Source organism: Acomys minous (assembly GCF_964271855.1).
Source record: "Acomys minous genome assembly, chromosome: 13".
Taxonomy (NCBI): domain Eukaryota; kingdom Metazoa; phylum Chordata; class Mammalia; order Rodentia; family Muridae; genus Acomys; species Acomys minous.
In genome coordinates, this window is record NC_140495.1 from 89,452,376 (window position 1) to 89,478,309 (window position 25,934).

General features: G+C 43.6%; 1 protein-coding gene across 1 annotated transcript; it reads left to right on the forward strand.

The window, feature by feature from the left end:
• On the forward strand, window positions 1–25,923 carry PPA1 (inorganic pyrophosphatase 1). The gene is made up of 11 exons (XM_084752307.1): window positions 1–199; window positions 3,119–3,177; window positions 11,391–11,444; window positions 13,251–13,370; window positions 17,419–17,505; window positions 18,786–18,912; window positions 20,446–20,573; window positions 20,954–21,039; window positions 22,213–22,282; window positions 24,042–24,084; window positions 25,576–25,923. The coding sequence occupies exons 1-11, from the start codon at window positions 136–138 to the stop codon at window positions 25,605–25,607; spliced, it is 870 nt and encodes a 289-aa protein (XP_084608433.1). The 5' UTR covers window positions 1–135; the 3' UTR covers window positions 25,608–25,923.
• Window positions 25,924–25,934: the final 11 nt, after the last annotated feature.

A 25,934-nucleotide genomic window follows, 5' to 3' on the forward strand; every position in this document is an offset into this window, starting at 1 on the left:
GCGCGTTAAAGGCACGGCGCTAGGCGACCAGCGAGTGAGCTCGCGGTGCGCAGGCGCAGGCTTTCTCCTCTTGTCCTGCCGCTCGGCATCTGGGCTGTGTGGTTGTGTAGCTGTGCGGCACCGGCGGCGGTCACCATGAGCAGCTTCAGCAGCGAGGAGCGCGCCGCGCCCTTCACCCTCGAGTACCGCGTCTTCCTCAGTGAGTAGTGGTGGCGTGCAGCCGGGCTGCCCATTCATTCCAGACTTCTTGGGACGAGTGGTCGGGCGTGTCCCCTTCCCTTGGGCGAGCGGGTAGGTGGGCCTGCGGGGCTAGCGAGGGCCGCCATCCCAGTGCCCACCGGGAGTGCTCTCCCTACACGTCCGAACTTGGGCCACGTGGAAAGGAAACCACTGAGTCACCCTCAGAAGGTTCCCGGAGGTGATACAGTCCCCGTAAGAGGATTGTCCTCAGAGCATCGCTGGCGGGAGGGCGGCGATTTCCTCAAGACCTTAATTCGGCGCCCGAGGGCTCCGAGGATCGAGCCCTCCCCGGTGTCTTAGAGATGGGAGACTGAGACCCAGGTCGTGCCGGATTTAGCATTGTGCACCTCGAGCCTTCTCGAAGCACTCAAGGCTGGGAGTGCTCCCTTGGCCATTGAAAGCTTTGCCTCCCCTGGCAGACAGGAGAAGCTGAGAAGCTGAAGGGAGAACAGCCAGGTTCTTAGCCCAGCGCAGGGAGCAGAGTCCCAAAGCACTGTTTACAACCCCCCACCCTCACCCCCGCCCTGCACTCCCGAAAGGTGGAGTCGCTCTGCCTTACACTTTCTTCCTTGTAGGTACTGACTAAACTACCTGGGGCTTTCCCTAGCCCAGCCCCCAGCTTCTTGGTATACGTTTATGCTGCTAACGGAGGCTTTCCATCCTGTCCCCTAAGGCCCTTCCAATTTGTAACCAACCTCTTTATGATTATTCGGAAGGGATGGACTGGGGTATCGAACGAAAGGGCCATAGACTATATTCCTGGAAGAATGAACAAAGTGCCTAGCAAATCTAAGCCTGGTTTGGAGCGAAAAGGACAGTGGACTGCTAAGCTTTTATACCTAATGAAGATAAAGCTACGAGTGGAAATCCTGGGAGAGTGGGCATCTTTTTAATTAATTGCAGGATTAAACACTGAGGGCAGTATGTTGGAACTTTGGCCTGGAAATTGTGTCGGCTCCAGAGCGTACCAGTGTCCTTTAGAGTGGACCTGGGTCACTGGGAATTATCTTCACGCTATATGTGCAAATTGCTTTTTAACTTAGTGTACTGGCGGTGTACATGGTGGTTGTTAGCGGAGAGCTAGGCTAAAGTTTATCAAGTGGACTGTCTGAACTTAAGAAATACTACCAGTGCGAGCCGGGCGAGGTGGCCCCACGCCTTTAATTCCAGCACTCGGGAGGCAGAGGCAGGCAGAGCTCTGAGTTCGAGGCCAGCCTGGTCTACAAAGCAAGTCCAGGACAGCCACGGCTGTTACACAGAGAAACCTTGTCTCAAAAAACCAAAAAAGAAAAAAAGGAAAATACTACCAGTGTGTAACTTAACTAGTCTTCATTCTTTCAGCTTTTTAAAAATGGTGAGTTTGTTAGTATATTTTCTATGTCCCCCCCTTTTTTTTGAGCGCCACAGGGTTTAGCTCAGCATGGTTTCACACGCCATCCTCCTGCTCCAACCTCCCAAGCACTAGGATATACGCCCAGGCGCCACAGCCGAGAGCATCCATTCATAATAGAATTTTTTTTTTCTTAATAATGTTACAGCCGGGAGTGGTGGCCTAGGCCTTTGATCCCAGCACTCGAGAGGCAGAGGCAGGTGGGTTGCTGTGAAACAAATAAACAGACAAACAAAAAAACAATGTTATATTTCACAGTCTCTTATTTCGAGATGGTGTTTCTCTATGTTATCTTGGCTGTCCTGGACTCACCTTGTAGACCAGGCTGGCCTCGAACTCAACAGCGATCCTCCTGCCTCTGCATCCCAAGTGCTGGGATTAAAGACGTGTGCCACCACTGCCCAGCTTCACAGTCTCTTTAAAACAGATAAAAGTCCCGTTTGAGATGAGGACAGCAGCCTCAGTCAGGGTCTGATGTAGCCCAAGCTGGCCTCAAACTCATAGCCAAAGGATGACCTTGAATTCCTGATTCCTCTACCTCTCTAAAGCTTAGATCAGGGTCACGTGCCACCAACTTGTGCTAAAATTACTTTTCAGGTGTGGTGTGATTGTTCTAGAATATAAAAATGGCTTGTGAAGATGCCACCGTGATTCTTAAGGAAAGTCATACTCTTTGAAGCAGCTCTGAAGTATCCCTTAAACCAGCATGGATTTCTAAGATAATAAGTTGGTTGGTCTCTTTCCTTTCCTGCAGGTATTTCTTACTCTCAGCCCCACCCACCCATCTGCAGGTCTATTCTCACCAAAGTTCCATAAGCAGCTAACTGTAATAAGATCAGTCAAAAGCAGTTTGACCACCTTTTATGTAGGAAACCCTGCAAGGCTGGAGGTGGGAGGAATACAGTTAAGTCCTTGCTCTCACAATAGGAAGTAGCACCTCGTGTAAGCAGAAGGAGCATGGAGGATGAGAACCTGGTTCTGGAGAGGGGTTGGGGAATGCAAAGTGTGCTCAAGCTGTTTGTTTTTTAAAGGGTCCCTCTCTGTAGCCCTGGCTGGTGTAGAACAGCTTGCTGTGTAGACCGAGCTGGCGTCAAAACCTCAGCTCCTTCTGCGTCTGCCTCTGCGGTGCTGTTTTTTGTTTGGTTGGTTTATTTATTTTGGAATTTTTGAGACAGAGTGGTACTGTGACAAGCGTGACCTTGAACTCCCAATTGTCCCAGTTGCTGGGTTTACAGGCACGCAGCTATCAGGCTCAGCTAAAAAGTGCTTTTCTGTTCTGTTTTTTTTTTCCCCTCCAGTATGAGGAGGATTAAACCTAGGGCTTTGCTAATGTTGGCAATGTTTTACCACTGACTGAGGTCCTCAGCCCCTTGTTTTTTGTTTTGTTCTGGTTTTATGCTATAGGAATAAAATTTTCTGTGAAGAAGTGGTATTTCATGCATTTGGGAATGTAACCTGTCCTAACAGCTTTTCTTACTTCTTTTGCAGAAAATGAGAAAGGACAGTATATTTCTCCATTTCATGATATTCCGATTTATGCAGATAAGGTAAGAATCCCTGAAGCCCTGTCATTCAAATACAGTCTTTCTCTAGCTGTTACTCTGTCTCTCTCTTTTTGGAGACAGAGTCTCTTTACATATTCCTGGCTGCCCTGTTACTCTCTAGACCAGGCAGGCCTTGAACTCAGAGATCTGTCTGCCTCTGCCTCTTGAGTGCTGGGATTAAAGGGGTCTCTTTAATTAGGTCCCTAGTTGCACATAATGAATTTTCTTACATCTCAATAAACTTGAAATGCCTCATGTGCTGCCAGCTAAAGGTTTATTGGGGAGGGAGTAGAAGCAGAAGTTTTAAGCTGCCTCTTTGTGTGTGTGTGTGTGTGTGTGTGTGTGTGTGTGTGTGTGTGTGTGTAAGAGAGAGAGACACACTGGTATATGTGATTTGGACTGATGCCTTCCTACTTTATTTTTTATTTTATTTTTCCTACTTTATTAATAGTTTAAAACAAACCAGGTAGCACAGAATTTTGATTGTGGGATGTTTATCAAACAGTAAAAGTAAACTCAGCAAGTACAAGAAAACTCAGTACTTTTAGTAGGTTACTGAGTTTGCAAAACAGTATTAAAAAAGGTAAGTACAGAGAGCTCTGAAAAGAAATCCCTGTTCTTTATGCACCAATGAGCTGTAGAAATCTAATTTAGCACTGATTCCTGTGGGTTTACCACAAATTAGAAATTCCTTACTTTCCTAGGAAGAAAGTACAGCTTTATATAAATATTTATTGCCCTTGTTAGTACATTACCAATTTTTTTCAGTGCTAAACACCACACTTGGGTATGAAGCTTAATACCTATGGGGCAAATTCTTTATTGCTCGACTTTATTCCCAGTCCATATTTCCAGTTTTTGCTGGGCATAATGGTTCATGCCTAGACTCTCAGCCTGACACAGGAGGATTGCCTCTAGTTCTAGACCAGCCAGGGTCCATTAGAAACAACCCATAGGGTTTAATGTTTATATGGCAGTGAGAGAAGTTTTTACTGTATAGGATCTTGACACATGAGAGAGCTCTGGTTGCTTTTATACCTTGTAGCTTTTCCTTTAGGAAGTTTGATTCACATTAAAAGTGGAGCTTTGTGAGTTGTAAAAGTTGCACGTACTGGTCTGGAGAGATGGCTCAGAGGTTAAGAGCACAGGCTGTTCTAAAAGTCCTGAGTTCATTTCCCAGCAACCACATAGTGAGATTTGGGACCCTCTTCTGGCAAGCGGGGCACGCACACATGCAGGCAGAACACTCTATAAATAATAAATAAATAAATCTTTTTTAAAAATATGCACATAGGCCAGGCATGGTGGCGCACGCCTTTAATCTCACCTCTCGGGAAGCAGAGGCAGGAGGATTGCTGTGAGTTCGAGGCCAGCCTCGTCTACAAAGCGAGTGCAGGACAGCGAAGATAACAGAGAAACCTGAGGCCAGCCTGGTCTACCGAGCGAGTCCAGGACAGCCAAGGCCAACACAGAGAGACCTGTCTAAAAAAAAAAAAAAAAAAAAAAGCATATACAGTTGAACTTCATTTTATTTGTTTGTTTGTTTATTTATTGGGAGCAGTCGTGTGTGTGTGTCAATCAGAAGACAGCATGCAGGAGCTGGTTCTTCTCCCGTGTATGTTTCAGGAGTCAAACCGAGATGGTGAGACTTGGCGACAAGTGCCTTTGCCCTCTGGTTCTCCTCACTGTTTCTGCATAATCCATGTGGGCTCTCTAGAAACCCATAATAACGTGTGGGATAATATTGTCAGGTTGAAATCTTTACCTCATGCTCATAGCGTTACTGTTCTCTAGCTAGAAACAGGCCCATAGGGCTGATAAGTTGGGTCAAAAAAAAAAACACCAAAAAACAAAAACACTTTCCCTGGAAGAAGAGTACTGACCTCCGACCTCTAAACATATGTTTACACATTACGTGCGTGCATGCGTGTGCTTGAGCACACACACATCATATATGCACAATAACTTATACAATAACTTTTTTTCAGAGTTAAAGAAAAATAGAAATATACATTAAATCACATTTCCTGTAGGAAGTGTGCTATAGTTCTCCTGATACCTGGACTCCAGCAGGAAATCCAGTTTGTAGGTAGCTTCAGAGGGTCCCGTCTGACCCAGCCCCCACTTTGGAGGCAGGGGAGCAAACAAAGTCAACCATGTACTGCACTCACAGGAAGGACCTCTGACTGGACGTGTCCTCCGATGGGACCCTCACAGTCGTTACCCGGTTCTCTGATTTGTTGCTGATGACTTCCTGCAAGTTGGCATGAATTGCTGAGTCCTCCCCCACTGAGCTGACTTGTTTGTGTGTCTTGAATTAGCCATGCACATCATCGTGTAGTGCACTTCACAGTAATACCTCAGGGCATCCTAAGTGTTGAAGACGTAGGAAACAGGGAGCCTGGGTTTACTGATGGTTTGTACAGTTTCACATGGGTGTGCTGAGGGGAAAGTATCCTGGTTTACACATTCACAAGTGGCTGGACAGTGCACTCACCCAGGCTTACCATACTTGTGGCCCCTGCCCTTAGAGCAGTTTCAAGGCACTCCTGAATAGGAAATGGAGATGACATTTTGGTGTCCTGTAAAGCGTCATTTCTCAGGTTTCTCTGAGACAGTGAAGTCTTGTGTACCTGTTGTGTCTGTAATGTAATCCCCCCAGCCCCCAGGGTTTCTCTGTGTAGCCCTGCCTGTCCTGGAGCTCACTCTGTAGACCAGGCTGGCCTTGAACTCAGAAATCCATCTGACTCTGCCTCCTGAGTGCTGGGATTAAAGGCATGAGCCCCACCATGCCTGGCTGTATTTCTTAAGATTCTTTTTCATAAGAGTACAGACTCTTGTGACCACTGGATTTCACCAGTGTTCAGACTATAAGCAGTCCAGTTTCGGATTATTGCCTAAGAAACCGGAAAAGCTTCTTTTGTTTTATAAGGAAGTTATTTCATTGAAATACAATTAAGGGTGTGGATGTCAGATCTTATTTTCGATTACAACAGAAAAGCAATCTGACCTATTACAGAAGAGAGTAATGTTTTTTGGTTTAAAAGTGTGTGTGTGTGTGTGTGTGTGTGTGTGTGTGTGTGTGTGTGTGTGTGTGTGTGTGTGACAGTGCACAGGTGGCAGTCGGAGAACACTTTGTGGTGACAGTTCTCATCTTCCACCTCTGCATGGGTTCCAGGGATCAGGGTGCCCGCTGGTGCAGCGAGTGCCCTTAGCTGATGCGGTGGCATCTCATTGCCTCTCCATGACCCCCAGACTCTTAAGTGTGGGTGAGTCCAGTTAACAAGTGCTGTTAACAAGTAAGAGGTGACTTTTAATGACTCAGAGACCCAGCTCCTCAACAGGAAAGTGCCCGAGGACTTAGAGATTTTATTCCACTTCAGAACCTTTCAGTCCGGACAATATTGAGTTCGCTTTTTGCATTAGCTAATCAGGCCAGCTAGATCAGGAAATTCCTGTGAATCAGATATCCTACTTGGATTCTTTTCAAATCTATTGGAGTAAAGGGGAGGGCGGGGACTTACTGGGTTTGCTGCTGTTGTTGCTGTTGTGAATTGCAGAAATGTTTTTGTAGTGTCAAGTGTAGTTTGGGGTCAAATATAAAAACAGTTGTCACAAGAATATCTTCCAAGACAGAACATCAGAGATAACAGAAAACAAACTCTGAACAGTGTAAAACTTAGCCGAGTAGAAACAGTGCAGAACACTGGCTAGATAAAGATTGCTTGGATGCTGGTTTTGGTTTTGAAATTTATTTCCCTTCATTACTGAGAGTCGAGCCTGGAGTGTCACACTGTGCTGGACACATGCTCTACCACTAAGTGATTTCCACAGCCCTCTTTTCATTTCTGAGACAGGATCATAGTAGCGTTAACTCATTCTGTATATGCCGCCAGGCAGGCTCACCGTCTTCCTGCAGCAGCCTTCCTGATAGCTAGGTGTAGGGGCAATTCGATAAGGCCCATTCTATACAGTGAAAGTTGACCTCAAACTGCTGACACCCCTGGCTCAGGTCCCCTGAGTTTCCATTTGCCCCCACCAGGAATGTAGGTACACCCCGCCAGGATGTAACCCTTAAACTGCTCAGCTCTCATGACTTGGTGTTTCTCTGGGCTTTGTCTTCAGTGCTCACGTTAAGTACTAGCACTGGCCATGTACTTCTCTGTTTTCCAGCTCCTGGTGGGGCATGCATCAATATGGAGCTGCCTCTTTTCTTCTGCTGTCAAAAAAAAAAAAGTTAAGTTTTTAATCAGATAGACCGATGCTTAAATGTTTAGGCGTTACAGATCACAGGCACATTTGACAACTGAAAACACAAAATCTTCCTAGATGTGTAAAAAAGAGAGACCATAAAAGGTATGGTTAGAGGTTTCCAATCATTCTGAAGATGAAATAGGAGCTTGTTAGGGCTGGAGAGATGGCTCAGAGTTTAAGAACACTGACTGCTCTTCTAAAGGTCCTGAGTTCAATTCCCAGCAGCCACGTGGTGGCTCACAACCATCTATAATGTGATCTGAAGCCCTCTCCTGGCCTTCAGGTGTACATACAGGCAGAGCACTGTATATATAATAATAAATAAATAAATCTTAAAAAAAAAAAAGAAACAGGAGCTTGTTCTTCATCAATGCTGCAGCTGAGGTCGCTTCTTCGCACAGGTGGCTGTGCTTGTTTCTGACTATAGGCGTGAGCCTGACTGGCCTAAGTGAAAACTTGAATCACAAGACAAAGGCACTCCATCGGGCATCCCTATACTGAATACTCCAAAGAGTCTCCGATTTCAGAGCATTATGAATTACTGGGTTAGATGTGCTCACCCGCTAAAGCCTTTGTGGATATATACAAGTCTAAGAACTTCTGAAATCTGAAACACTTACAGTCCTGACCATTTCTACAGTTATTTAAGTCGGTTTCTATGTGTAGGGAATGTTGTGTGGGTCAGAAGACAGTGTGTAGGAGTCAGTTCTCCTTTACCACATGGGTTCCACGGATGGAACTCAAGTTGTCATGTTTGCTGGAAAGCACTTCTACCCGATGAGCCATCTCGCTAGTCCTGCCACAAACATTTTGATAAGGGGACACTCAACTTACATTACTAGAAGTTTGGTTTGTGTGTTTAATTGTGTGTGTGTATGTGTTGTTGTTGTTGTTGTTAATTCTCTGACTCCTAATACAGTTTGTTGAGCAGCAGTCTTCCGGTTGGGATATATCACGTTTTCTTTGGTTGAATTAAGAAATTTGTTATTGAAGAAGACAAATCCATTTAGTATTCTACAAAACTAGCAGCAGGGAGGCAGTCACAGAAGAGTCACCTGCTGTAAGTTACAGTTGCAGATGAGAAAGCTGCACGACAGTGTCAACTTTGGGCATCATTTTTTTCTCAAGTCACTTGTCAGCAAAATAATTCAGAAGTGAATTATTTTATAATGTCTATGAGTATTTGCTTACATGTGTATCTGTGTGCCTGGTGTCTGAAAGTCTCCCGAGACTGGAGTTACAGAGGGTTGTGAGCCATCACGTGGGTACTGGGATTCTAGCCTGGATTCTTTGGAAGAGTGGCCAGTGCTCTTATGGAGCTCTCTCTCCAGTCTTCTTTCTTTTTTGAGACAGGGTTTCTCTGTGTAGCCTTGGCTGTCCTGGACTCGCTTTGTAGACCAGGCTGGCCTCAAACTCACAGATCTGCCTGCCCCTGCCTCTCTGAGTGCTGGGATCACAGGCATGTGCCACCGTGCCTGGCTTCTATTTACTTTTAACTGTTTAAAGCATATCCTTCTATACATAGTATCAGAGTCTGAAGAGAAAGGTTAAAGTCCCTTGTCACTCAGTGAACAGTCAGTAGTGCCATTAGCATGCCATTAGGTGGCTCGTTCCTGTATTTACACTTGGGAGGTTGAGGTTGAACATAAAGCTGGGACTACATAGCGAAACCCTTCCCCAAATCAAGACAAGTACCTTCATTGGGCGGGGCCATTTCCTTATCTGATAATTTTCAAGCCTTGGAAGTGAGGAGAGGCAGTGCTTATTTACTTTTGGAGCAGGGTCTCATGTAGTCCACTCTGCCCTTGAGTTTGCTGTGTCGCTGAGGATGACCTCAGCTGCTGGAGTTAAGGGGTGTGCCACCACAGCTGGTTTATGAGCTTCTCCGAGTCCCACCCAGGCCTTCAGCATTGCTAGGCAAGCACACTGCCAAGTCCCATGTGTCAGTTATCCTCATTTTTGCTTCTGAGACAAGGTCTCATGTAGCTCAGGCTGCCTTCAACCTATATAACCTAGGATGACTGTTAATTCCTGGTCCTCCTACCTCTATCTCCAAAGTTCAGGGATTATAGACATGTGTGCCGTGAGCCTGGTTTGTCCTGGGCTGGACTGGCTCCCAAGTTTCCATGTGCGTTGGCCCTCTAGCAGCTGGGATGCATTCAGCTTTTTAAAAATCTGTTGCAGCCGGGCGTGCACACCTTTAATCCCAGCACTCAGGAGGCAGAGGCAGGTGGCTAGCTGTGAGTTCGAGGCCAGCCTGGTCTACAAAGTGACTCCAGGACAGCCAAGGCTACACAGAGAAACCTTGTCTCAAAAAACCAAAAAATAAAAAAAATTTAAAAATAAAAATCTGTTGCGCACCAGACATGGTGGTACATGCCTTTAATCTCAGCACTCCCAGTGAATCCCAGAACAAATTCATTCCGTGGTTTTGCTCTTTGTTTTTTGTTTTTGAGTGTCTCATGCAGTCCAGACTAACCTTGAACTTGATAGGTAACAGAGACTGGTCTTCTGAACCTCCTATGTGCTGAGATTACAGGCGTTTGTGCTATTCAGGCATTAGGTGCCATTTCTTGGGGAGTGGGGGGAGAGGGAAAAAAAGCTTAACAAGATCCTTGATTTTGCTCATTTACTCTTTCGTGTTGCAACAGCGCCACCTTGTGAGCCTGTGGGATATTGCTGCTGGAAATTTAAATCCTTGGCTTTGACTTTCTTTCCTCTTTTGCTTTCTTTTTTCATTTTTCTTTTCTTTTCTTTTCTTTTCTTTTTTTTTTTTGAGACAAGGTTTCTCTGTGTAGCCTTGGCTGTCCTGGACTCGCTTTGTAGACCAGGCTGGCCTCGAACTCACAGCGATCCACCTGCCTCTGCCTCCCGAGTGCTGGGATTGCTTTCTTTTTTCAAACTGTCTTTTTTTGTGCTCAAATAGCTTCAGACTCACGATTATCCTGTTCCTGCCTCCCTCGTGCTGGAGTTGCACATGTGTACCCCACCTGGCTGAAAGATAAGCTTTTTATTAAAAAGCAATTGCAGATTGGTTTGTGCCCTTGTAAAGGCTGTAAACTGAAACACGTCGTGAAGTCTTACTTTCTCATAGAAATCACAGTTTTGACAACTTGACACTCAGTTTCAGTTAAAGAGCCGTCAAATCCATATTTGACTTTAAAATGTGCATGTGTAAGCTTTTGACATCTAGGGATTTTTGCTTGTGAATGTAAGAATGGGTTTAAAATATAATTACAGTAGAACCCCAACCAGTCAAAATATCAGAGTCCAATCCTATCATTAATGTCAAGCGTCTAGTTCTTTGGGGAAGGACTTTGGAAAACAGCCAAATGTGAAGAATCATATCAGTAATCCTGCTGGTTAGACTTGACACTGAGACTGGTTGGGGTTTGTCTTACACAGCACCTCTGAAAGCTCCTGAGGAATTAATTACAGGACACTGTTGGGGGGGGGGCCAGTAGGCTGGGGCGGGAGCTGACAGCAGCCTTTGGAGGGGACTTTCCTGAAGACAGCCTTTTCCAGAAAGAAATTCACTTACATTTGTTTAAAAAGTATCTCCTCCTTTATGGAAAGGTTCTTCTTTTTATTGGGGGGCGGGGGGTTTGAGACAGGGTTTCTTTGTGTAGCCCTGGCTGTCCTGGACCAGGCTGGCCTCGAACTCATATTGATTCACCTGCCTCTGCCTCTGCCTCTGCCTCCCTGAGTGCTGAGATTAAAGGTGTGTGCCACCAGACTGGGCTAGGCAAAGGTTCTTTTGAGAAATCCCAAATATTTTATCAAAACAGGAAAGTTCGGAGAAGTGCATGTAGTAAGTAACTGCGCTGTCTTCACCCACTTCTCTCTCTGTGTCTTGTTGACATGTTATGAACTTCAATCGGCTGGTAGACTTGACAGTTTAACTTTGGAAGACACAGTACAGACGCACTGCTCCGCTTGCCTCACCTTCTTTGTTTTTCCAGGATGTATTCCACATGGTGGTTGAGGTTCCGCGCTGGTCCAATGCAAAAATGGAGGTAAGAGAGATCATCAGACTTGGCACATTAGTCATCTTTATAAGATTTATGTTTATTTAATTTGTGTGTGTCTGTGAGTGTGTCATATATGTTGAGGTAACTGCAGGGGGCCTGTAGGATGTGGAATCTGCTGCAACCCAAGCCACAGGCAGTTGTGAGCATGCCTGTTGGAACTAACCTGAGTTCCTCTCCAAGAGCAGCAAGCTCTCTTACTGCAGAGCCGTCTGTCCAGCCCCCAACACATTAGTTTTTAATCTAGCCAAACTGATTTGCTAACAAAGAGAGGTATTCAGACTTCCGGTTTCCTTTGTCTAGTCTCCTGCCAGCCAGTCTTTTCTGTGCTCCAGCTAAACTTACCCATGTGCTGGCAGCAAATAAGCCCCAAGCTGCTTCCCAGGCCCCTTCTTCTGGTGGCCCCAAAGCAGCCTATTGCTGTTCACTCCTCTTTTTCTTTTCTCTTTCTATCTTCTTGAGATGAGATGTTGCTGTGTAGCCCAGGCTGGCTTTGAACTCCTTCTTTGTCATCCTCTTGCCTCAGCCTCCCAGGAGCTGGGACCTCAGGTGTGGGGCCACGCCATGCGGCCATGCCCTGCTGTCTTCTCCTCAGCATCTCAGCAGGAAGAGCTCACTGGGCTTTTGTTGAGTTTTGTTTCTTTCTGATAGCAAGTGGCCTGGCTGCCTTTCCTTGTTGATACTCATTTTATATCACTTGGATTTCTGTTGTTACTGTTTTTTGGGACAGGGCCTCTCTATGTAGTCCTGTTTTAGAACTCACTGTCTAAACCATGCTGGTCTCTACCTTACACGATCTTCCTGCCTCTGCCTCCTGATTGCTAGGATTAATTAAAAGTATCCACCATCATGCCTAGCTCCCTTATATTTATTTTAAAAAAGATTTTATTTATTTATTCTATATACGAGTGCTTCATTTGAATGTATATCTGCATGACACCATGTGTGTGCTGGGAATTGAACTCAGGACCTCTGGAAGAGCAGCCAGTGCTCTTAACTTCTGAGCCATCTCTCCAGCCCTAGATTTATTTTTGAAACAGTAACCATACACACATATAATAGACTCTCAGATGTTTGAATAATTTTATTTTATTTATTATTATTATTATTTTATTTATTTATTTATTTGGTTTTTCGAGACAGGGTTTCTCTGTGTTGCCTTGGCTGTCCTGGACTCGCTTTGTAGACCAGGCTGGCCTCGAACTCACAGCGACCCACCTGCCTCTGCCTCCCAAGTGCTGGGATTAAAGGCATGTGCCACCACGCCCGGCTTGAATAATTTTAAATAGAAAGGAAAACTGAAGTTGGATAATATTTATTTTGTTCTTTTCCTAAGACCCTTGTGTTTTTAAATGACAATGATTTATTTTTAATAATGTATAAAGTTTACCTTGTATACATGTGTGGTGTTCATATGCCACTGCACACATGTGGAGGGCAGAGGACAACTTGTAGTAGTGGTCCTGGGGAATCAAACTCAAGAGTCGGGCTTGGTGACAGTGTCTTTACCTGCTGAGCCATCTTGCCAGCACAATACTTTTTCACTATGATGCTGGCATTTATTTCAGCTCATATTACTTTTTGCTTTCTAGCATTATTAAATGTTTTTTCTCTTCTTGATTGTTGTAATACATAAGGAAGCTTCCTATACTAGCTGATGGTGGAGCCCTTAGTTCATATATAAACGTCCGGGATAAACAAATCTTCTGTGGTATGAGGGGCCATATATACAGAATTTGTTTCCTCAAGTCCTTCTTTCAGTAATATTTACAACCATTTAACATTTTATTTCAGATCGCTACAAAGGACCCTTTAAATCCAATTAAGCAAGATGTGAAAAAAGGAAAGCTCCGCTATGTTGCAAATTTGTTCCCTTATAAAGGATATATCTGGAACTATGGTGCCATCCCTCAGGTATGTCTCCAGGAGGTCACTGAAAATGTACATTTTTAGCTTAATAAAAATTAACTTACTTTTGAGCAAAAGTTTAAATGCAGAGAATGTTGGCTATCATAGAGCTGAAAAAGCGTTGGTCAGAATAACTTTATTTTAAATGTTTTTGTTATAGGATCTACTTAAATCTAACATAACTTAAACACCAGGTCAGTGCAGATGATACAGATTTATTGTAATCAAGCTACTGATGGATCACGGCTGCAGAACAGACTTTGGAGCTGAACTTTGGCAGGAGAGTTTTCACCAATCATGATAGGAAAGGGTCCCTGGGCCTGGGAACATGAACTTAGTTTGACCCTGCCAGCAAGATGGAGAAGTTGTCCTTGTTGGCTGGACTCAGACAACTATTTCCTTACAGCAGAAGCTGTTTAGTGGCTCGTGCCTTTAATCCCAGCACTTGGGAGGCAGAGGATCTCAGTGAGTTTGAGGCCATCCTGGTCTACAAAGAGAGTCCAGGACAGCCAAGGCTACACAGAGAAACCCTGTCTCCAAAACAAAACAAAACAGAAACTATTGAGCTATTGGGAAGTCCCCAGCTCCCAGGGGCCTAGGACCTTGAGCTTAGTTTTCCCCTGTGGTTAAATGGAATCTGAAAATGAAACAGTAGCACTTAGAATAAGTTTCTTTCATTTGTTCCCCAAAGTTTTAACGTCTCATTGAATAACTTATTTTCAAGATTAACTAAAAAGAATTTTTTTATGTTTAAACTCAGATTTAATGTTTCTTTTTCTGTGGACTCACTGTAAACTCCCTACTGTACACTTTTCTTAGATGTAGTAGCAAGTCTAGTGAGAGAGGATGCATTAGTGGTTAAAGCCTTGGTTTCTAGCCAGCCTTGGTGGCACACTCCTGTAATCCTAGTCTGCAGGAAGAGTGCCATAAATTTGAGGAAACCTTGGTCTATATAGCCAGTTCTAAGATAGCCACAGCAGGGGGGCTGGAGAGATGACTCAGGGGTTAAGAGGTCCTGAGTTCAATTCCCAGTAATCACGTGGTGGCTCACAACCATCCATAATGAGATCTGGTGCCCTCTTCTGGCTTCCTGGCACACATTGCAGGCAAATACTGCATACATAATAAATAAATAAATAAATAAATAAATAAATAAATAAATAAATAAGTAAATCTTTTTAAAAAAGAAAGAAAGAAAAAATAGCCACAGCTACATAGTGAGAGCTTATCTGAACAGCATAACTACAGCCAGAGAGATGACTCAGTGGTTGAGGCGCTTGAAAGAGCTTGTCAACCTGAGTTTGAAGCCCAGGTCCCATGGGAGAAGGAGAGAACACATTCTGGGTTGTCCTCTGACCTTCACACGTGTGCTGTGGCACATAGGCGCATACATGCCAACACACACACAAACACAATTTTAAAATGGAGTTAAACGACAAAAGCCTTGATTTCTAGCCAGGTATCACATACACCTGCAACCTCAGCATTCCAGAGGTGGAAGCAAGGCCAAGAGGTTAAGGCCAGCCTGAGCTTTAGAAAGATTCTTGTCACCAAAAATCCCCGCACCAAACTGTGGTGCCAGGTGCACTGCTCTCCCTTTGCTGCCCCGAGATGTAGATCAGACTCACCCTGGACAGCTGTACTGAGGAACGGAGCTTTTAGATCTGCCCATGCGCATCCCCGCTGCCACTTACCCGTAAGGTATTGACTCTTGTTGAGGTCAGACTGTGGCAAAATCAGTGATGAGCTCCTTTTTTCTTAAACAGCTACCGTTGTTTAGTAGGATCTTTCTTACTGTTCGGATGTCAATTAGACTCCAGGCACTGATGGTACAGGTAGGCGGATATCTGAGTTCAAGGACAGCCTGGGGTTACACACAGTAAAGGACAAACATTTGATCCTGTGACACTTAACGCTTGTCCAATTTAGTTTTTCCTGTGGGTAGTGGTTTGTTCCTCATTCATCATTAGGTGAAATTATTAAGTCATTGCGAAACTCTCTAAGATATTAAAATATAGGTCAAGCTCATGTAGTTTGTTGGGTAATCAACCACATCGTCATTTGTCTGGCCCAATTACAGCACTTAAGTTTGCACTTGCATTGATTTGGTGTTTAGCTTTGAAGTGTGGTCCCTGTGGGGAAACAGTGCTGAGCCTTCCTTCTTCAAGGAGCTGACTTTCACCTTCCAAGGAGTCGGAAGCAGTCTGCCTTTATCCCTTTTCACTTTGATCTTTCCTCTCCAGCTGAATAGGGGAGCAAATCCACATCATAAGTGTATTCTGATGAGGAATAAAAGAACCTAACAACAGCTGCAGCTTAAGCCCCACACCTGGCAGCGCACATCAGTTCTTTGTGAGCCGCTCTGCTGTGCCTCTAGCATGCAATTTAGCAAAGAGAGAAAGCCAGTAATTTAAGCTTTTTCAGCCTTGGCTCCCAGCCAGCAATCATGCTTTCAACATCAGAGGGAATCATTTCCATTCGAGGCTGACTGCCTCCTCGTCTGTGCTGTAGAAATATGTTATGAAGAGACTCCAGGAGATAGAGAGAGTGCCCACAGCAGTTAATTACCATGCTTCTCTTTCTGCGGTGCTGGAGCTCAGATCCACTTGTTCTTGCTAGGCAAGTGCTTTCCTATTGAATGGGATGCCCCGGCCCTTAGTGTTTCTGACATAAGGCCTTGCTGTGTAGCTCGGCAAGACCTCTGTGGCCTGGAACTTGAGATCCTCCTGCCTCAGTTTCCAAGTGCTGCGACTGCAGCCATGAGCCATCATACCTTCACCTATTTGTTCTAAGTCGGATCGTTTCCTGGTTTTGCTTTTTGTTTTGTTTTGTTTTTGTTTTTGGGTTTCTGAGACGGGATCTCACTGTGTAGCCTTGGCTAGCCTAGAACTCAGAGATCCACCTGCCTCTGTCTCCTGGGATCAAAGACATACATTGACACACCCAGCTTCATTCATTTTGAAGCTTAGATTTAGCTTACCATTATATGCATAATAGAAGTCCCAACATTTAGTTAAAATTCTTCTGTTTAGGCTGGGCATGGTAGCGCAGGCCTTTAATCCCAGCACTCAGGAGGCAGAGGCAGACGGATTGATGTGAGTGCAAAGACAGTCTGATGTACAAAGGGAGTCCAGGACAGCCAAGGCTACACAGAGAAACCCTGTCTCGAAAAAACAAACAAACAAACAAACAAAATTCTTCTCTATAATTAAAAGTTTCTTTGTCTTTTTTTTTTTTTTAAGATTTATTTATTTAGTATATAGTGTTCTGCCTGCATGCCAGAAGAGGGCACCAGATCTCACTATAGTGGTTGCTGGAAATTAAACTCAGGACCTTTGGAAGAACAGGCAGTGGCTCTTAACCTCTGAGACATCTCTCCAGCCCCCAAGTTAAAACTTCTTTTGTTGTTGTTTTTCAAGACAGGGTTTCTCTGTGTTAGCCTTGGCTGTCCTGGACTCGATTTGTAGATCAGGCTGGCCTCGAACTCAGTGCTCTGCCTGCCTCTGCCTCCCGAGTGCTGAATTAGAGGTGTGCGCTGCCATGCCCGGATAAGTTAAAAGTTCTTAAAAGGAAATTGTAATCCATCTTTCCTTCCTTCCTTTCTTTTTGGAGACAGAGTCTCTCTGTGTAGCTGTGGCTGTCCTGGAACTCATTCTGTAGACCAACTGACCTTGTACTCAGAGATCCAACTGCCACTGCCTCCCTGTGCTGGGATTAAAGGCATGGCTAGCACACCCACTTTTTATTTTTCTTATTTTTCTGAATGTTAATTTAATCATACAAATACTCATTTACATGATAAGGAACCCCTCATCTTCACCTCCTAGGCACCACGAGGCCCACCAGACACCCACCACTGTCCAGGTGTGAGGGGCAGCAGACTGCCCCCACATTCACCCAAGGAAACAAGGGGTAACAGCACACCCACTTTTTAAAACAGTTGGTTTATAAATTTGCAGCAAGACTTGAGGGTGTTGCTGGTCAGTGTCAGTCAACTCTGCTTGGTTAGCAGAGTGTATCAGGATGCTGAGCTCTAACTTTCACTTTGTTTTAGACATGGGAAGACCCAGGACACAGTGACAAACATACTGGCTGTTGTGGTGACAATGACCCAATTGATGTTTGTGAAATTGGAAGCAAGGTAATGAAATCAGTTTTTTTTTTTCCTGTGATTTTAAAATGAAATTAATGAATCATATCAAAGCTTATACTTTGAAATTTGTTATAGGGCTGAAGAGATGGCTCAGAGATTAAGAGCACTGGCTGCTCTTCCAGAGGTTCTGAGTTCAATTCCCAGCAACCACATGGTGGCTCACAACCATTTATCATGTGATCTGGTGCCCTTTTCTGGCCTGCTGGTGTTACATGTAGGCACATGTACACAGAATTCTGTGTACATAATAATAAATAAATCTTAAAAAGAAATTTGTTGTGAATAAAATATGGGCATTAGTGAAATGGTCAGGCCAGGTGATGCTGATCATCACTGGGATGATCAGTGAATGACTCCATCTGAACATCCCCTGAAGCTGGAGGTGTGGGTAGGGAGTCTGTCTCTAGTGGGATGCTGTTCTACAGTTCAAGGTCTCAAGCTCAGCATAGCAGTAAGCAACCCAAGCCAATGTTGTTGCTACATTTTTAAGTCATCATTTCTGTCTCTTTTTTTGTGGTTCTGGGGTTAAACTCAGAGCCTCAGAATGCTAGGAAAGTGACAGATTTAAAGATGCATGACTAGCATAATTCAGTGGCTTCTCTAAAGGTAAAGCATATTAAAGATTGTGTCTAAAACAAAGTATATAGGCCTTTTTTAGCACAAGCAAAGATGGTATAAAATTGGTTGGGTGCCCTGAACTGTGTTGCTGTTTTCTTACAGCTCATAAAGGATAATGGTCTGGAGCTAGAGAAATGGTTCAGCAGTTAAGAGCACTTGCAGAGGACCTGAGTTCAGTTCCTATAGCCCATGTGGCAGTTGACAGCTCTGTAATTTCAGTTCTAGTGGATCTGACTCCCTCTTTTAGCCTCTGCAGGCATGAGGTACACATATACACGCAGGTAAAACATGTAAAAATAAATAAATCTTTAAGTTTTTTATTTTTCAAAGAATACAGAGCAGAGTGTAATGGCACATGCCTTTAATCCCAACACTTGGGAAACAGAGGCAGCAGATCTCTGTGAATTCGAGGCCAGACTGACCTACAGAGTTAGTCTAGGACAGCCAGGATTATTTAGAGAGAAGTTGTCTCAAACAAACAAGCAAAAAATAATACAGCTCCTACATATCCTGTTTTCAACCTCATTAGGACTATTAGTATTTTTTTGTGTAGCTCTTGAAAATTTGACATTTTTCTTATTATCACCAAAATAAGACCTCCAGATTTCATTCTGTAGTGTTGTTTTGTTCTGACACTAGTTGTTTCTCAGGTGTGTGCAAGAGGTGAAATAATCAGGGTGAAGGTTCTGGGCATACTGGCTATGATTGATGAAGGAGAGACCGACTGGAAGGTCATTGCCATCAATGTGGACGATCCAGATGCCGCCAATTACAATGGTAAGGAAACTGTAAATGTAAGGTCATCTAGTCTTGCTGCTGTTGTCTCTGCAGCCCTCGCGGTCGTGGAGCTCCTTAGTAGACCAGGCTGGCTTGAATTTATAGAGACTGGATTGCCTCTGCCCTCCAATTACTGGGTAACGGTAGTACCAGTTATGATTCCTTAAAAAGGCAATGAGTGCAGGTCGGTGGTGGCACACTCTGGAGGCAGAGGCAGGCAGATCTCTATGAGTTCTAGGCCAGCTTGGTCTACAGCGTGAGTTCCAGGATAGCCAGGGCTACACAGAGAAGCCCTGTCTCGAAAAACCGACAAACCAATCAAGCAAAACACAGGCAATGAATGATGAGCATCCATCAAAGAGGCATGCTGAAATTTTAGATTGTAACCCAGAACAGATTAAAAACCTATGGAGCTACAGAAATAAATGAACAAATAAGCAACTGGGGAAGATAAAAAAAAAAAAACTCTCATGCAAACTTCCAAGTAACTTATGTGACTGTGCTATTCTCAAAGGGCAAAGCATAAGTCCCTTTCGTTGTAGGTTTTGTATTGCTTTGTTTTCTTTGTGTTGGGGGCTACATAGAGCCTTACTACGTAGCCTGGGCTAGCCTTGAACTCTACATCTGACTGCTTTAGCACCCTTTTATGCTGGAGTGACAGCTGCATGCCACCGTGCCCATCTTGACTCTTCAGTATTTCTCTTGCTTGTGTGGAGCAGGAAATTCGTGACTTAGAATGCCTGTAGTATTAAGTCATCCATTTGAATTCAAAATATAACTTCTTGATTAGGCAACTTGCTCTGTGGTGGAGTGCTTGCCTGGCTTGTACACTGTCCTAGGTTTGACCTCAGTACTGCAAAATAAGCTGTTTAATTAATTAATCATTGGTACTATTATGTTGTATTTTCGAGGCAGGATTTCTTTGTGTAGTCCAGGCTGGCTTTAAACTTACAGAGATTCACCTGCCTCTGCCTCCCAACTGCACCACCACTCGTGGCTTGTTTGTTTGCTGCTTTTGTTTTTGAGACAGGGTTTCTCTGTGCAGCCCTGGCTGTGATTATTCAGAATGTAGTAGTCCGTAAGTGGGTATCAGTTGAGGCTGCTTTCCTTGTCCTTTGATATACAATTGGAGTGCGAGCCTCTGACATACAGCCTTAGCCTGCCTTTTTTAGTATCTCATACCCTTCATATAGAAATTACACTACCTGCCAGACCGGTTTGATTGTATAGCCTCACTCATTTCTCTTCCTGGTTCTAATAGCAGTTAGTCATGCTAGGTCCACTCTCTGTTGGCTTTTGGTGTCGTGCGGGGGCGTGGGGGTGGAGTTGGATTGGGTTCTCAATGTCAAAGCTATTCAAAGGTTCTGGATGGTTTTCTTTTAATTTTTAAATGTTCTCTCCCCAGCTCTAATATCATCTTGGGCTTCTTTATAACTTTTCCATATCTATCTCAATATAAACACTTGATATTTTTGTTGAACACCTAAATAAGTACTTGTGCGTCATGTGATGCATTTATTTTTCTCTCCTTAGATGTTTCTGATGTTGAACGCCTGAAACCTGGCTACTTAGAAGCTACTGTTGACTGGTTTAAAAGGTATAAGGTTCCTGATGGAAAACCAGAAAATGAGTTTGCATTCAATGCAGAATTTAAAGACAAGGTAATGTATCTTTCAAAACTGTAGTTTTAGAGCATTTGTACTAAGGCTTATAATTTAACTGTTGCTCCCATCTAAAGATTCATGAAAGAAGGGGCCAGGGATTTCCTGCTGTGGTAGAGTGTTTGCCTAGTGTGCATAAGTCCCTGGGTTCAATCCCTAGTGGCACCCCAAAATATTACCCATGAAAACAATTTTAAAGCTGCAAGATAGTCTTGGTCTATTACTTATACAAAATAAATATATCTTTCCCTTTTAACAAAACTTCCTTTGGCTAAGTCACTTCCTGATTCAAAAAAGATAGTATCAAGTTTTGGGGAAATGTAAGTGATGAGAAAAGCCCTCCCTTTTTTACCATCCTAACTCCTGTCTTCAAATTACAGGACTTTGCAGTCGACATAATTAAAAGCACCCATGACTACTGGAAAGCGTTAGTGACGAAGAAGACAGATGGGAAAGGCATCAGTTGGTAAGTGTTAACTTTGCTCTGTGCCTTTAGCACACAGTGGACAGGTACCTATCTCTGAGTTTGAGATAGTTGTTCTACATAGCAAGTTCCAGACCAACCAAGGCTGCATAGCGAGGCTCTGTCTCAACAAATAAGTAAATAACATTGATTTTGCTAGTTTCTATTTAAGACAATACATCAGCAACTTAAAACTGCCCATAAGATCTCTTTAAGGGGGCTGGAGAGGGAGGGGTCAGTGTTTCTTGGTGCTCTTCCCAATTGGACCCAGGATTTTAGGCAGCTCACAACTGTCTGGCTCCAGTTTTGGGGTATCTTACACTTCTGGCCTCCTTAGGCACCTGCCCTCACATGCATATACCCACATGCAGTCACACATACCTGCACAAAGTTAAAAATAATGAAAATAAATCTTTCTAAAATCCTCTTTAAGCAAGTATGAACTCAATTCATAAAGGTGCGGGTGAGGTCAGAGGGTGTGAGCTTATAGCATCAGGTGCATTAGATCAAGGTGAGTGCGTGCATTGGTGTTGTCAGGTATGAGTATGTGATGTGTGAGCCGGGATGATGTAGAGTCTGGTAGCGTCTCTTCAGATTGCCTGGGGGACCATCAGCACTGCTTCATGCAGACTGTTTGAAAGCAAAGTTCCAGAGAAACAAAAGCTGTCTCAGGAGAACAGTGGAACCCTTGTGTCTGAAGAGTGGGTGGCTAGTGTCCTCTCCATCGTGGTCTTTACAATAGGTGGCGGTGGCTTTATTTCCCAGGAAGCAGGGTTGGCTTAACTCCAGTTTTGTTTTGTTCATCTCTCTGTGGACCAGTAAGCTGATGAGTTCCTGGGCTCTTTGGGGATCAATAGTTATTAAGTTGTATTAACCACCAGGAATAAAGCAGTCATTGCTACACCAGTATATCATACCCACTGAAGTTACTCCCACTCATAATGATAGCTCACGTTAACTGAGCAATTAATATTTGCCAAGCAGAGAAACCCTGCCTCAAAAAACCAAAACCATAAATAAATGAATGAATGCACGCACACATGCTATCTGGTCTAGGCATGGTGACGCACACCTTTAATGAAGACCATCTGGTCTACCTTATCCACTTAGTTTTTTTTTTGTTTATGAGATTTTCTTGTTCTTTTGTGTTTTGACTATGTTCATTTCATTCAACAGTGTTAACACCACAGTGTCGGAGAGCCCTTTCAAGTGTGACCCTGATGCTGCCAAAGCCATTGTGGATGCTGTACGTAATGCTTGCTTTGAAAAATCACTGGCTGAAAGATAGGGTGATCCATGGGAAGAAATACTTGTTGCAACAAGTATTTATTTGAGTGTCTTTGCTGTGCATATTATTGTGTGACATCTTAAGGTCAGAACTCTGAACACAGAAAACAGACATTTGCTGGGAAAGTTGGAGAGTGGTCCTGGTCAGCCCTAAGTTGGACAGACAACAAAGTAAGATAGTTTATGAAAGCCGGGCGTGGTGGTGCACGCCTTTAATCCCAGCACTCAGGGAGGCAGAGGCAGGCAGATCGCTGTGAGTTTGAGGCTAGCCTGGTCTACAAAGCAAGTCCAGGACAGTCAGGGCTACACAAAGAAACCCTGTCTCAAAAAACTTAATTTAAAAAAAAATGTAATTAATTAATTAATTTTGGACCGGAAGGATGGCTCAGAGGTTAAAAGCATCTTCCAAAGGTCCTGAGTTTAATTTCCAGCAACCACATGATGGCTCACAACCATCTATGATTTGATCTGGTGCCCTTTTCTAGTGGGCAGAACACTCACTGTATACATAATAAATAAATCTTTAAAGATAAAATAATATAAAAATTATTTTCATTTATGGGGCTGGATGAGATGGCTTAGTGGTTAAGACAACTTGCTTTTGCAGAGAACCCAGGTCCTGTTCCCAGCACCCAAATAGTGTTTACAACCACCTGTAACTCCAGCTCCAAAGGAATCCAGCCTGGGCACTTGCATGCTAGTGGTACACAGATATACATGCAGGCAAAGCATTTATAGACATAAAATAAAATAGATCCTTTCTTTCTTTCTTTTAACAAAAAATATTTCATTTATGCTGTTAAAACTGGCAAAAAATATAGCTGGGCGTAGTGGCATATACCTTTAGTCCCAGCACTCAAAGTCAGGGACAAGTGCATCACTGTGAGTTCAAGGGCAGCCTGGTCTACAAAGGGAGTCCAGGACAGCCAGGGCTACACACAGAGAAACCCTGTCTTGAAAAAAAAAAAAAAAAAAAACAACCTCGCAAACAAAAGCAAATGACCTGACTTTCCATGGCCTCATCAGTGGGGCACGACAAGGGAACATGACTTGATGAGCCCAGGGTGTTTAAGATCCTTCCTTGTTTACACGTGAATTCTGACAAAATGAGATCAACAGGAAAAACAAAACTGGGCATGGTGGCTCAGGAGTCTCAGTTGGATTGCTAAGAGTCTGTCCTAGCCTGGGCTACACTATAAAACCCTGTTTCAAAAAAGGTGGGAGGGCAGATGGGAAAATGGGATCATATATGCATGCTAGGTTTTATTTACTTCAGAAACATTCCTTCATGTGTGTCATTAAGAGACTTGTATATGGGGTCTGAAGAAATAGCTAATCGGTTAAGAGCACCTCTCGGTCTTCTAGGGGTGCAGAGTTCAGTTCCCAGCATCCTTATGGTGGCTTACAAGCGTTCATAACCCTAGTTCCAGGGCATCTGACTCCCTCTTCCAGCCTCCATGAGCACGGGGAATGCCTGTGGTGCATAGACATATGCAGGCAAATACCCATACACATGCAATTAACTTTTTAATTAAGCTTTTTTAAAAAATGAGACTTGTGTATATTGACCTCTTAGCAGGTCACATCTGCCTTGTTCCTGTAGAGCCTAAAAAATGGGATTGTCTCTTGTTTACATTATTTTCCAATTTTGACATTATGTATTTAGCTTTCCTTCTTGGAGTAGAGCTACATTTTAATATTTTAATGTTTCATTTTAGCTGCCACCACCATGTGAATCTGCCTGCTCACTACCGACAGATGGTAAGGCCTGAATATAATATGGTTATATTAGAATTATGTGTCTGTATGAAATTTTATTTATTTATTTATTTATTTATTTATTTATTTATTTATTTATTTGAAAAATAGTTATATGGGCTGGAGAGATGGCTCAGAGGTTAAGAGCACTGATTGTTCTTCCAGAGGTCCTGAGTTCAATTCCCAGCAACCACATGGTGGCTCACAATCATCTATAATGTGATCTGATGCCCTCTTCTGGCCTGCAGGTGTACATGCAGCCAGAGCCCTGTATACATAATAACAAATAAAATCTTAAAAAAAAAAAAAAAAGAAGAAAAGAAAAGAAAGAAAAGAAAAACAGTTATATACAGTTATAGGTATAGTAAGTTATTTTGATATATTTATAATATGGAAATCAAGTTAGGAAATCTGTCACCTCACATGCTTATTTGTGGGCAAACATTTAAAACCCATAGTTATAGCCATATTGGAATATATAATGGAACTGGGAGACTGAATCAGAGTGTGCTTATTGTGCTAGAAAACCCGCATTCACTCCCCAGTAGCAGGAAGAAGAGATTAATAGGCAGTGCACTTACCAGTCCCTTAAATAAGTGCATAAAGCTCATTGCTCTTGCCTGACAGTCGCTTGGTCAGCATGTTTCCCTTCCCATACAGCTGCCCTGCCTGCAGCCCCTGGCAACTCTCCACACACGGGCCTAGCCATGCTGCTTGTCTTCCCCTGCCTGCCTTTATTTCACTTGGCAGACTATGCTAAAGTTCACACTGCATATGTGAAGGATGGGACGCGGATACCTCCTTTTCTTTTTCTTCCTTTTCTTTCTTAGGGTACTTTCTATCACTCTATAGCCCCTGAATTCCCTGTGGACACGGTGGGGGGACTCAACATGGGATGTGTTCTACCTCCTCATCTCGACATCGCCTGTTGCATTCAGAAAAATAGCTCTGTGCCCTCTTTAAATCCTAGGAATTTTTAGCTGGGCGTAGTAATGCATACCTGTAATCCCAGCACTCTGGAGGATCACAGGCTGAAGGCCAGTCTGGGTTACATAGAAAGAACCTGTCTGAAAAAAACAAAGGGAAGAAAAAGGAATCTCTAAATTTCTTCTGGTGAGAAAAGGGCTCTGTCACTTAAAAATTCAAGTTGGGATGGTGGTATACACCTTTAATCTCTAGTGCCCAAGAGTTTGGAGATCACTGGGGCTCTATAATGAGTTTCAGATCAGCTGAGAACTCATCTCAAAACAGGAAGAGAAGGAGAGAAAGAAGGGGACAGGAAAGAGTGAGAAAGCCCCGTTGTAAGCCCCGTGCTAAGCACGTCTTTGCATGCCTGTTAAAGACGTCATCTATGGGGAAGCGTGCAGAGCCATCTAGTATTCCTTGGTAGGTGAGCATTCTCCTGCTGACTTACATCTTACTCTTTGTTATATGTTGATAATCTCAGTCTTTAACCAAGATTCTCATTTGTTTTTCTTTTTTTTCTGGATACAGTGGACAAATGGTTCCATCACCAGAAAAACTGATGTGATTCCTCTGGAGTACAAGCTGATACTGCTGCATCCTGTTCACCTGGAAACATTAGATGCAAAAGTATAGTAGCTCTTCAAAGCTTTACATTTCTGTAACTTACCTAATGAAGCAGATTCTGCTGTGACTGGTCTAGTATGTTCAGAGGGCCATCCATCCAGATGCTTCGCATCTCAGCCAAGATGGCTTTTACCATGTGTTAGCGCTCAAAGCCGTGGTGGCGTGGAAGTCATTTGTGCATAGATGTGCAAGGTGAACACCTGTTGGATGTATATGTTTACTGTGCTAGGAAATAAAATTATTTTACTGAAACTTGGCTTAGG

Bases quoted from the DNA above. Each gene is read 5' to 3' on its own strand.
- PPA1 (XM_084752307.1), top strand. From the start codon at position 136: ATGAGCAGCTTCAGCAGCGAGGAGCGCGCCGCGCCCTTCACCCTCGAG. The intron at 21,040-22,212 runs GTAAGTGTTAAC...TTCATTCAACAG, and splicing joins GATGGGAAAGGCATCAGTTG to TGTTAACACCACAGTGTCGG. The intron at 24,085-25,575 runs GTAAGGCCTGAA...TTCTGGATACAG, and splicing joins CTGCTCACTACCGACAGATG to TGGACAAATGGTTCCATCAC.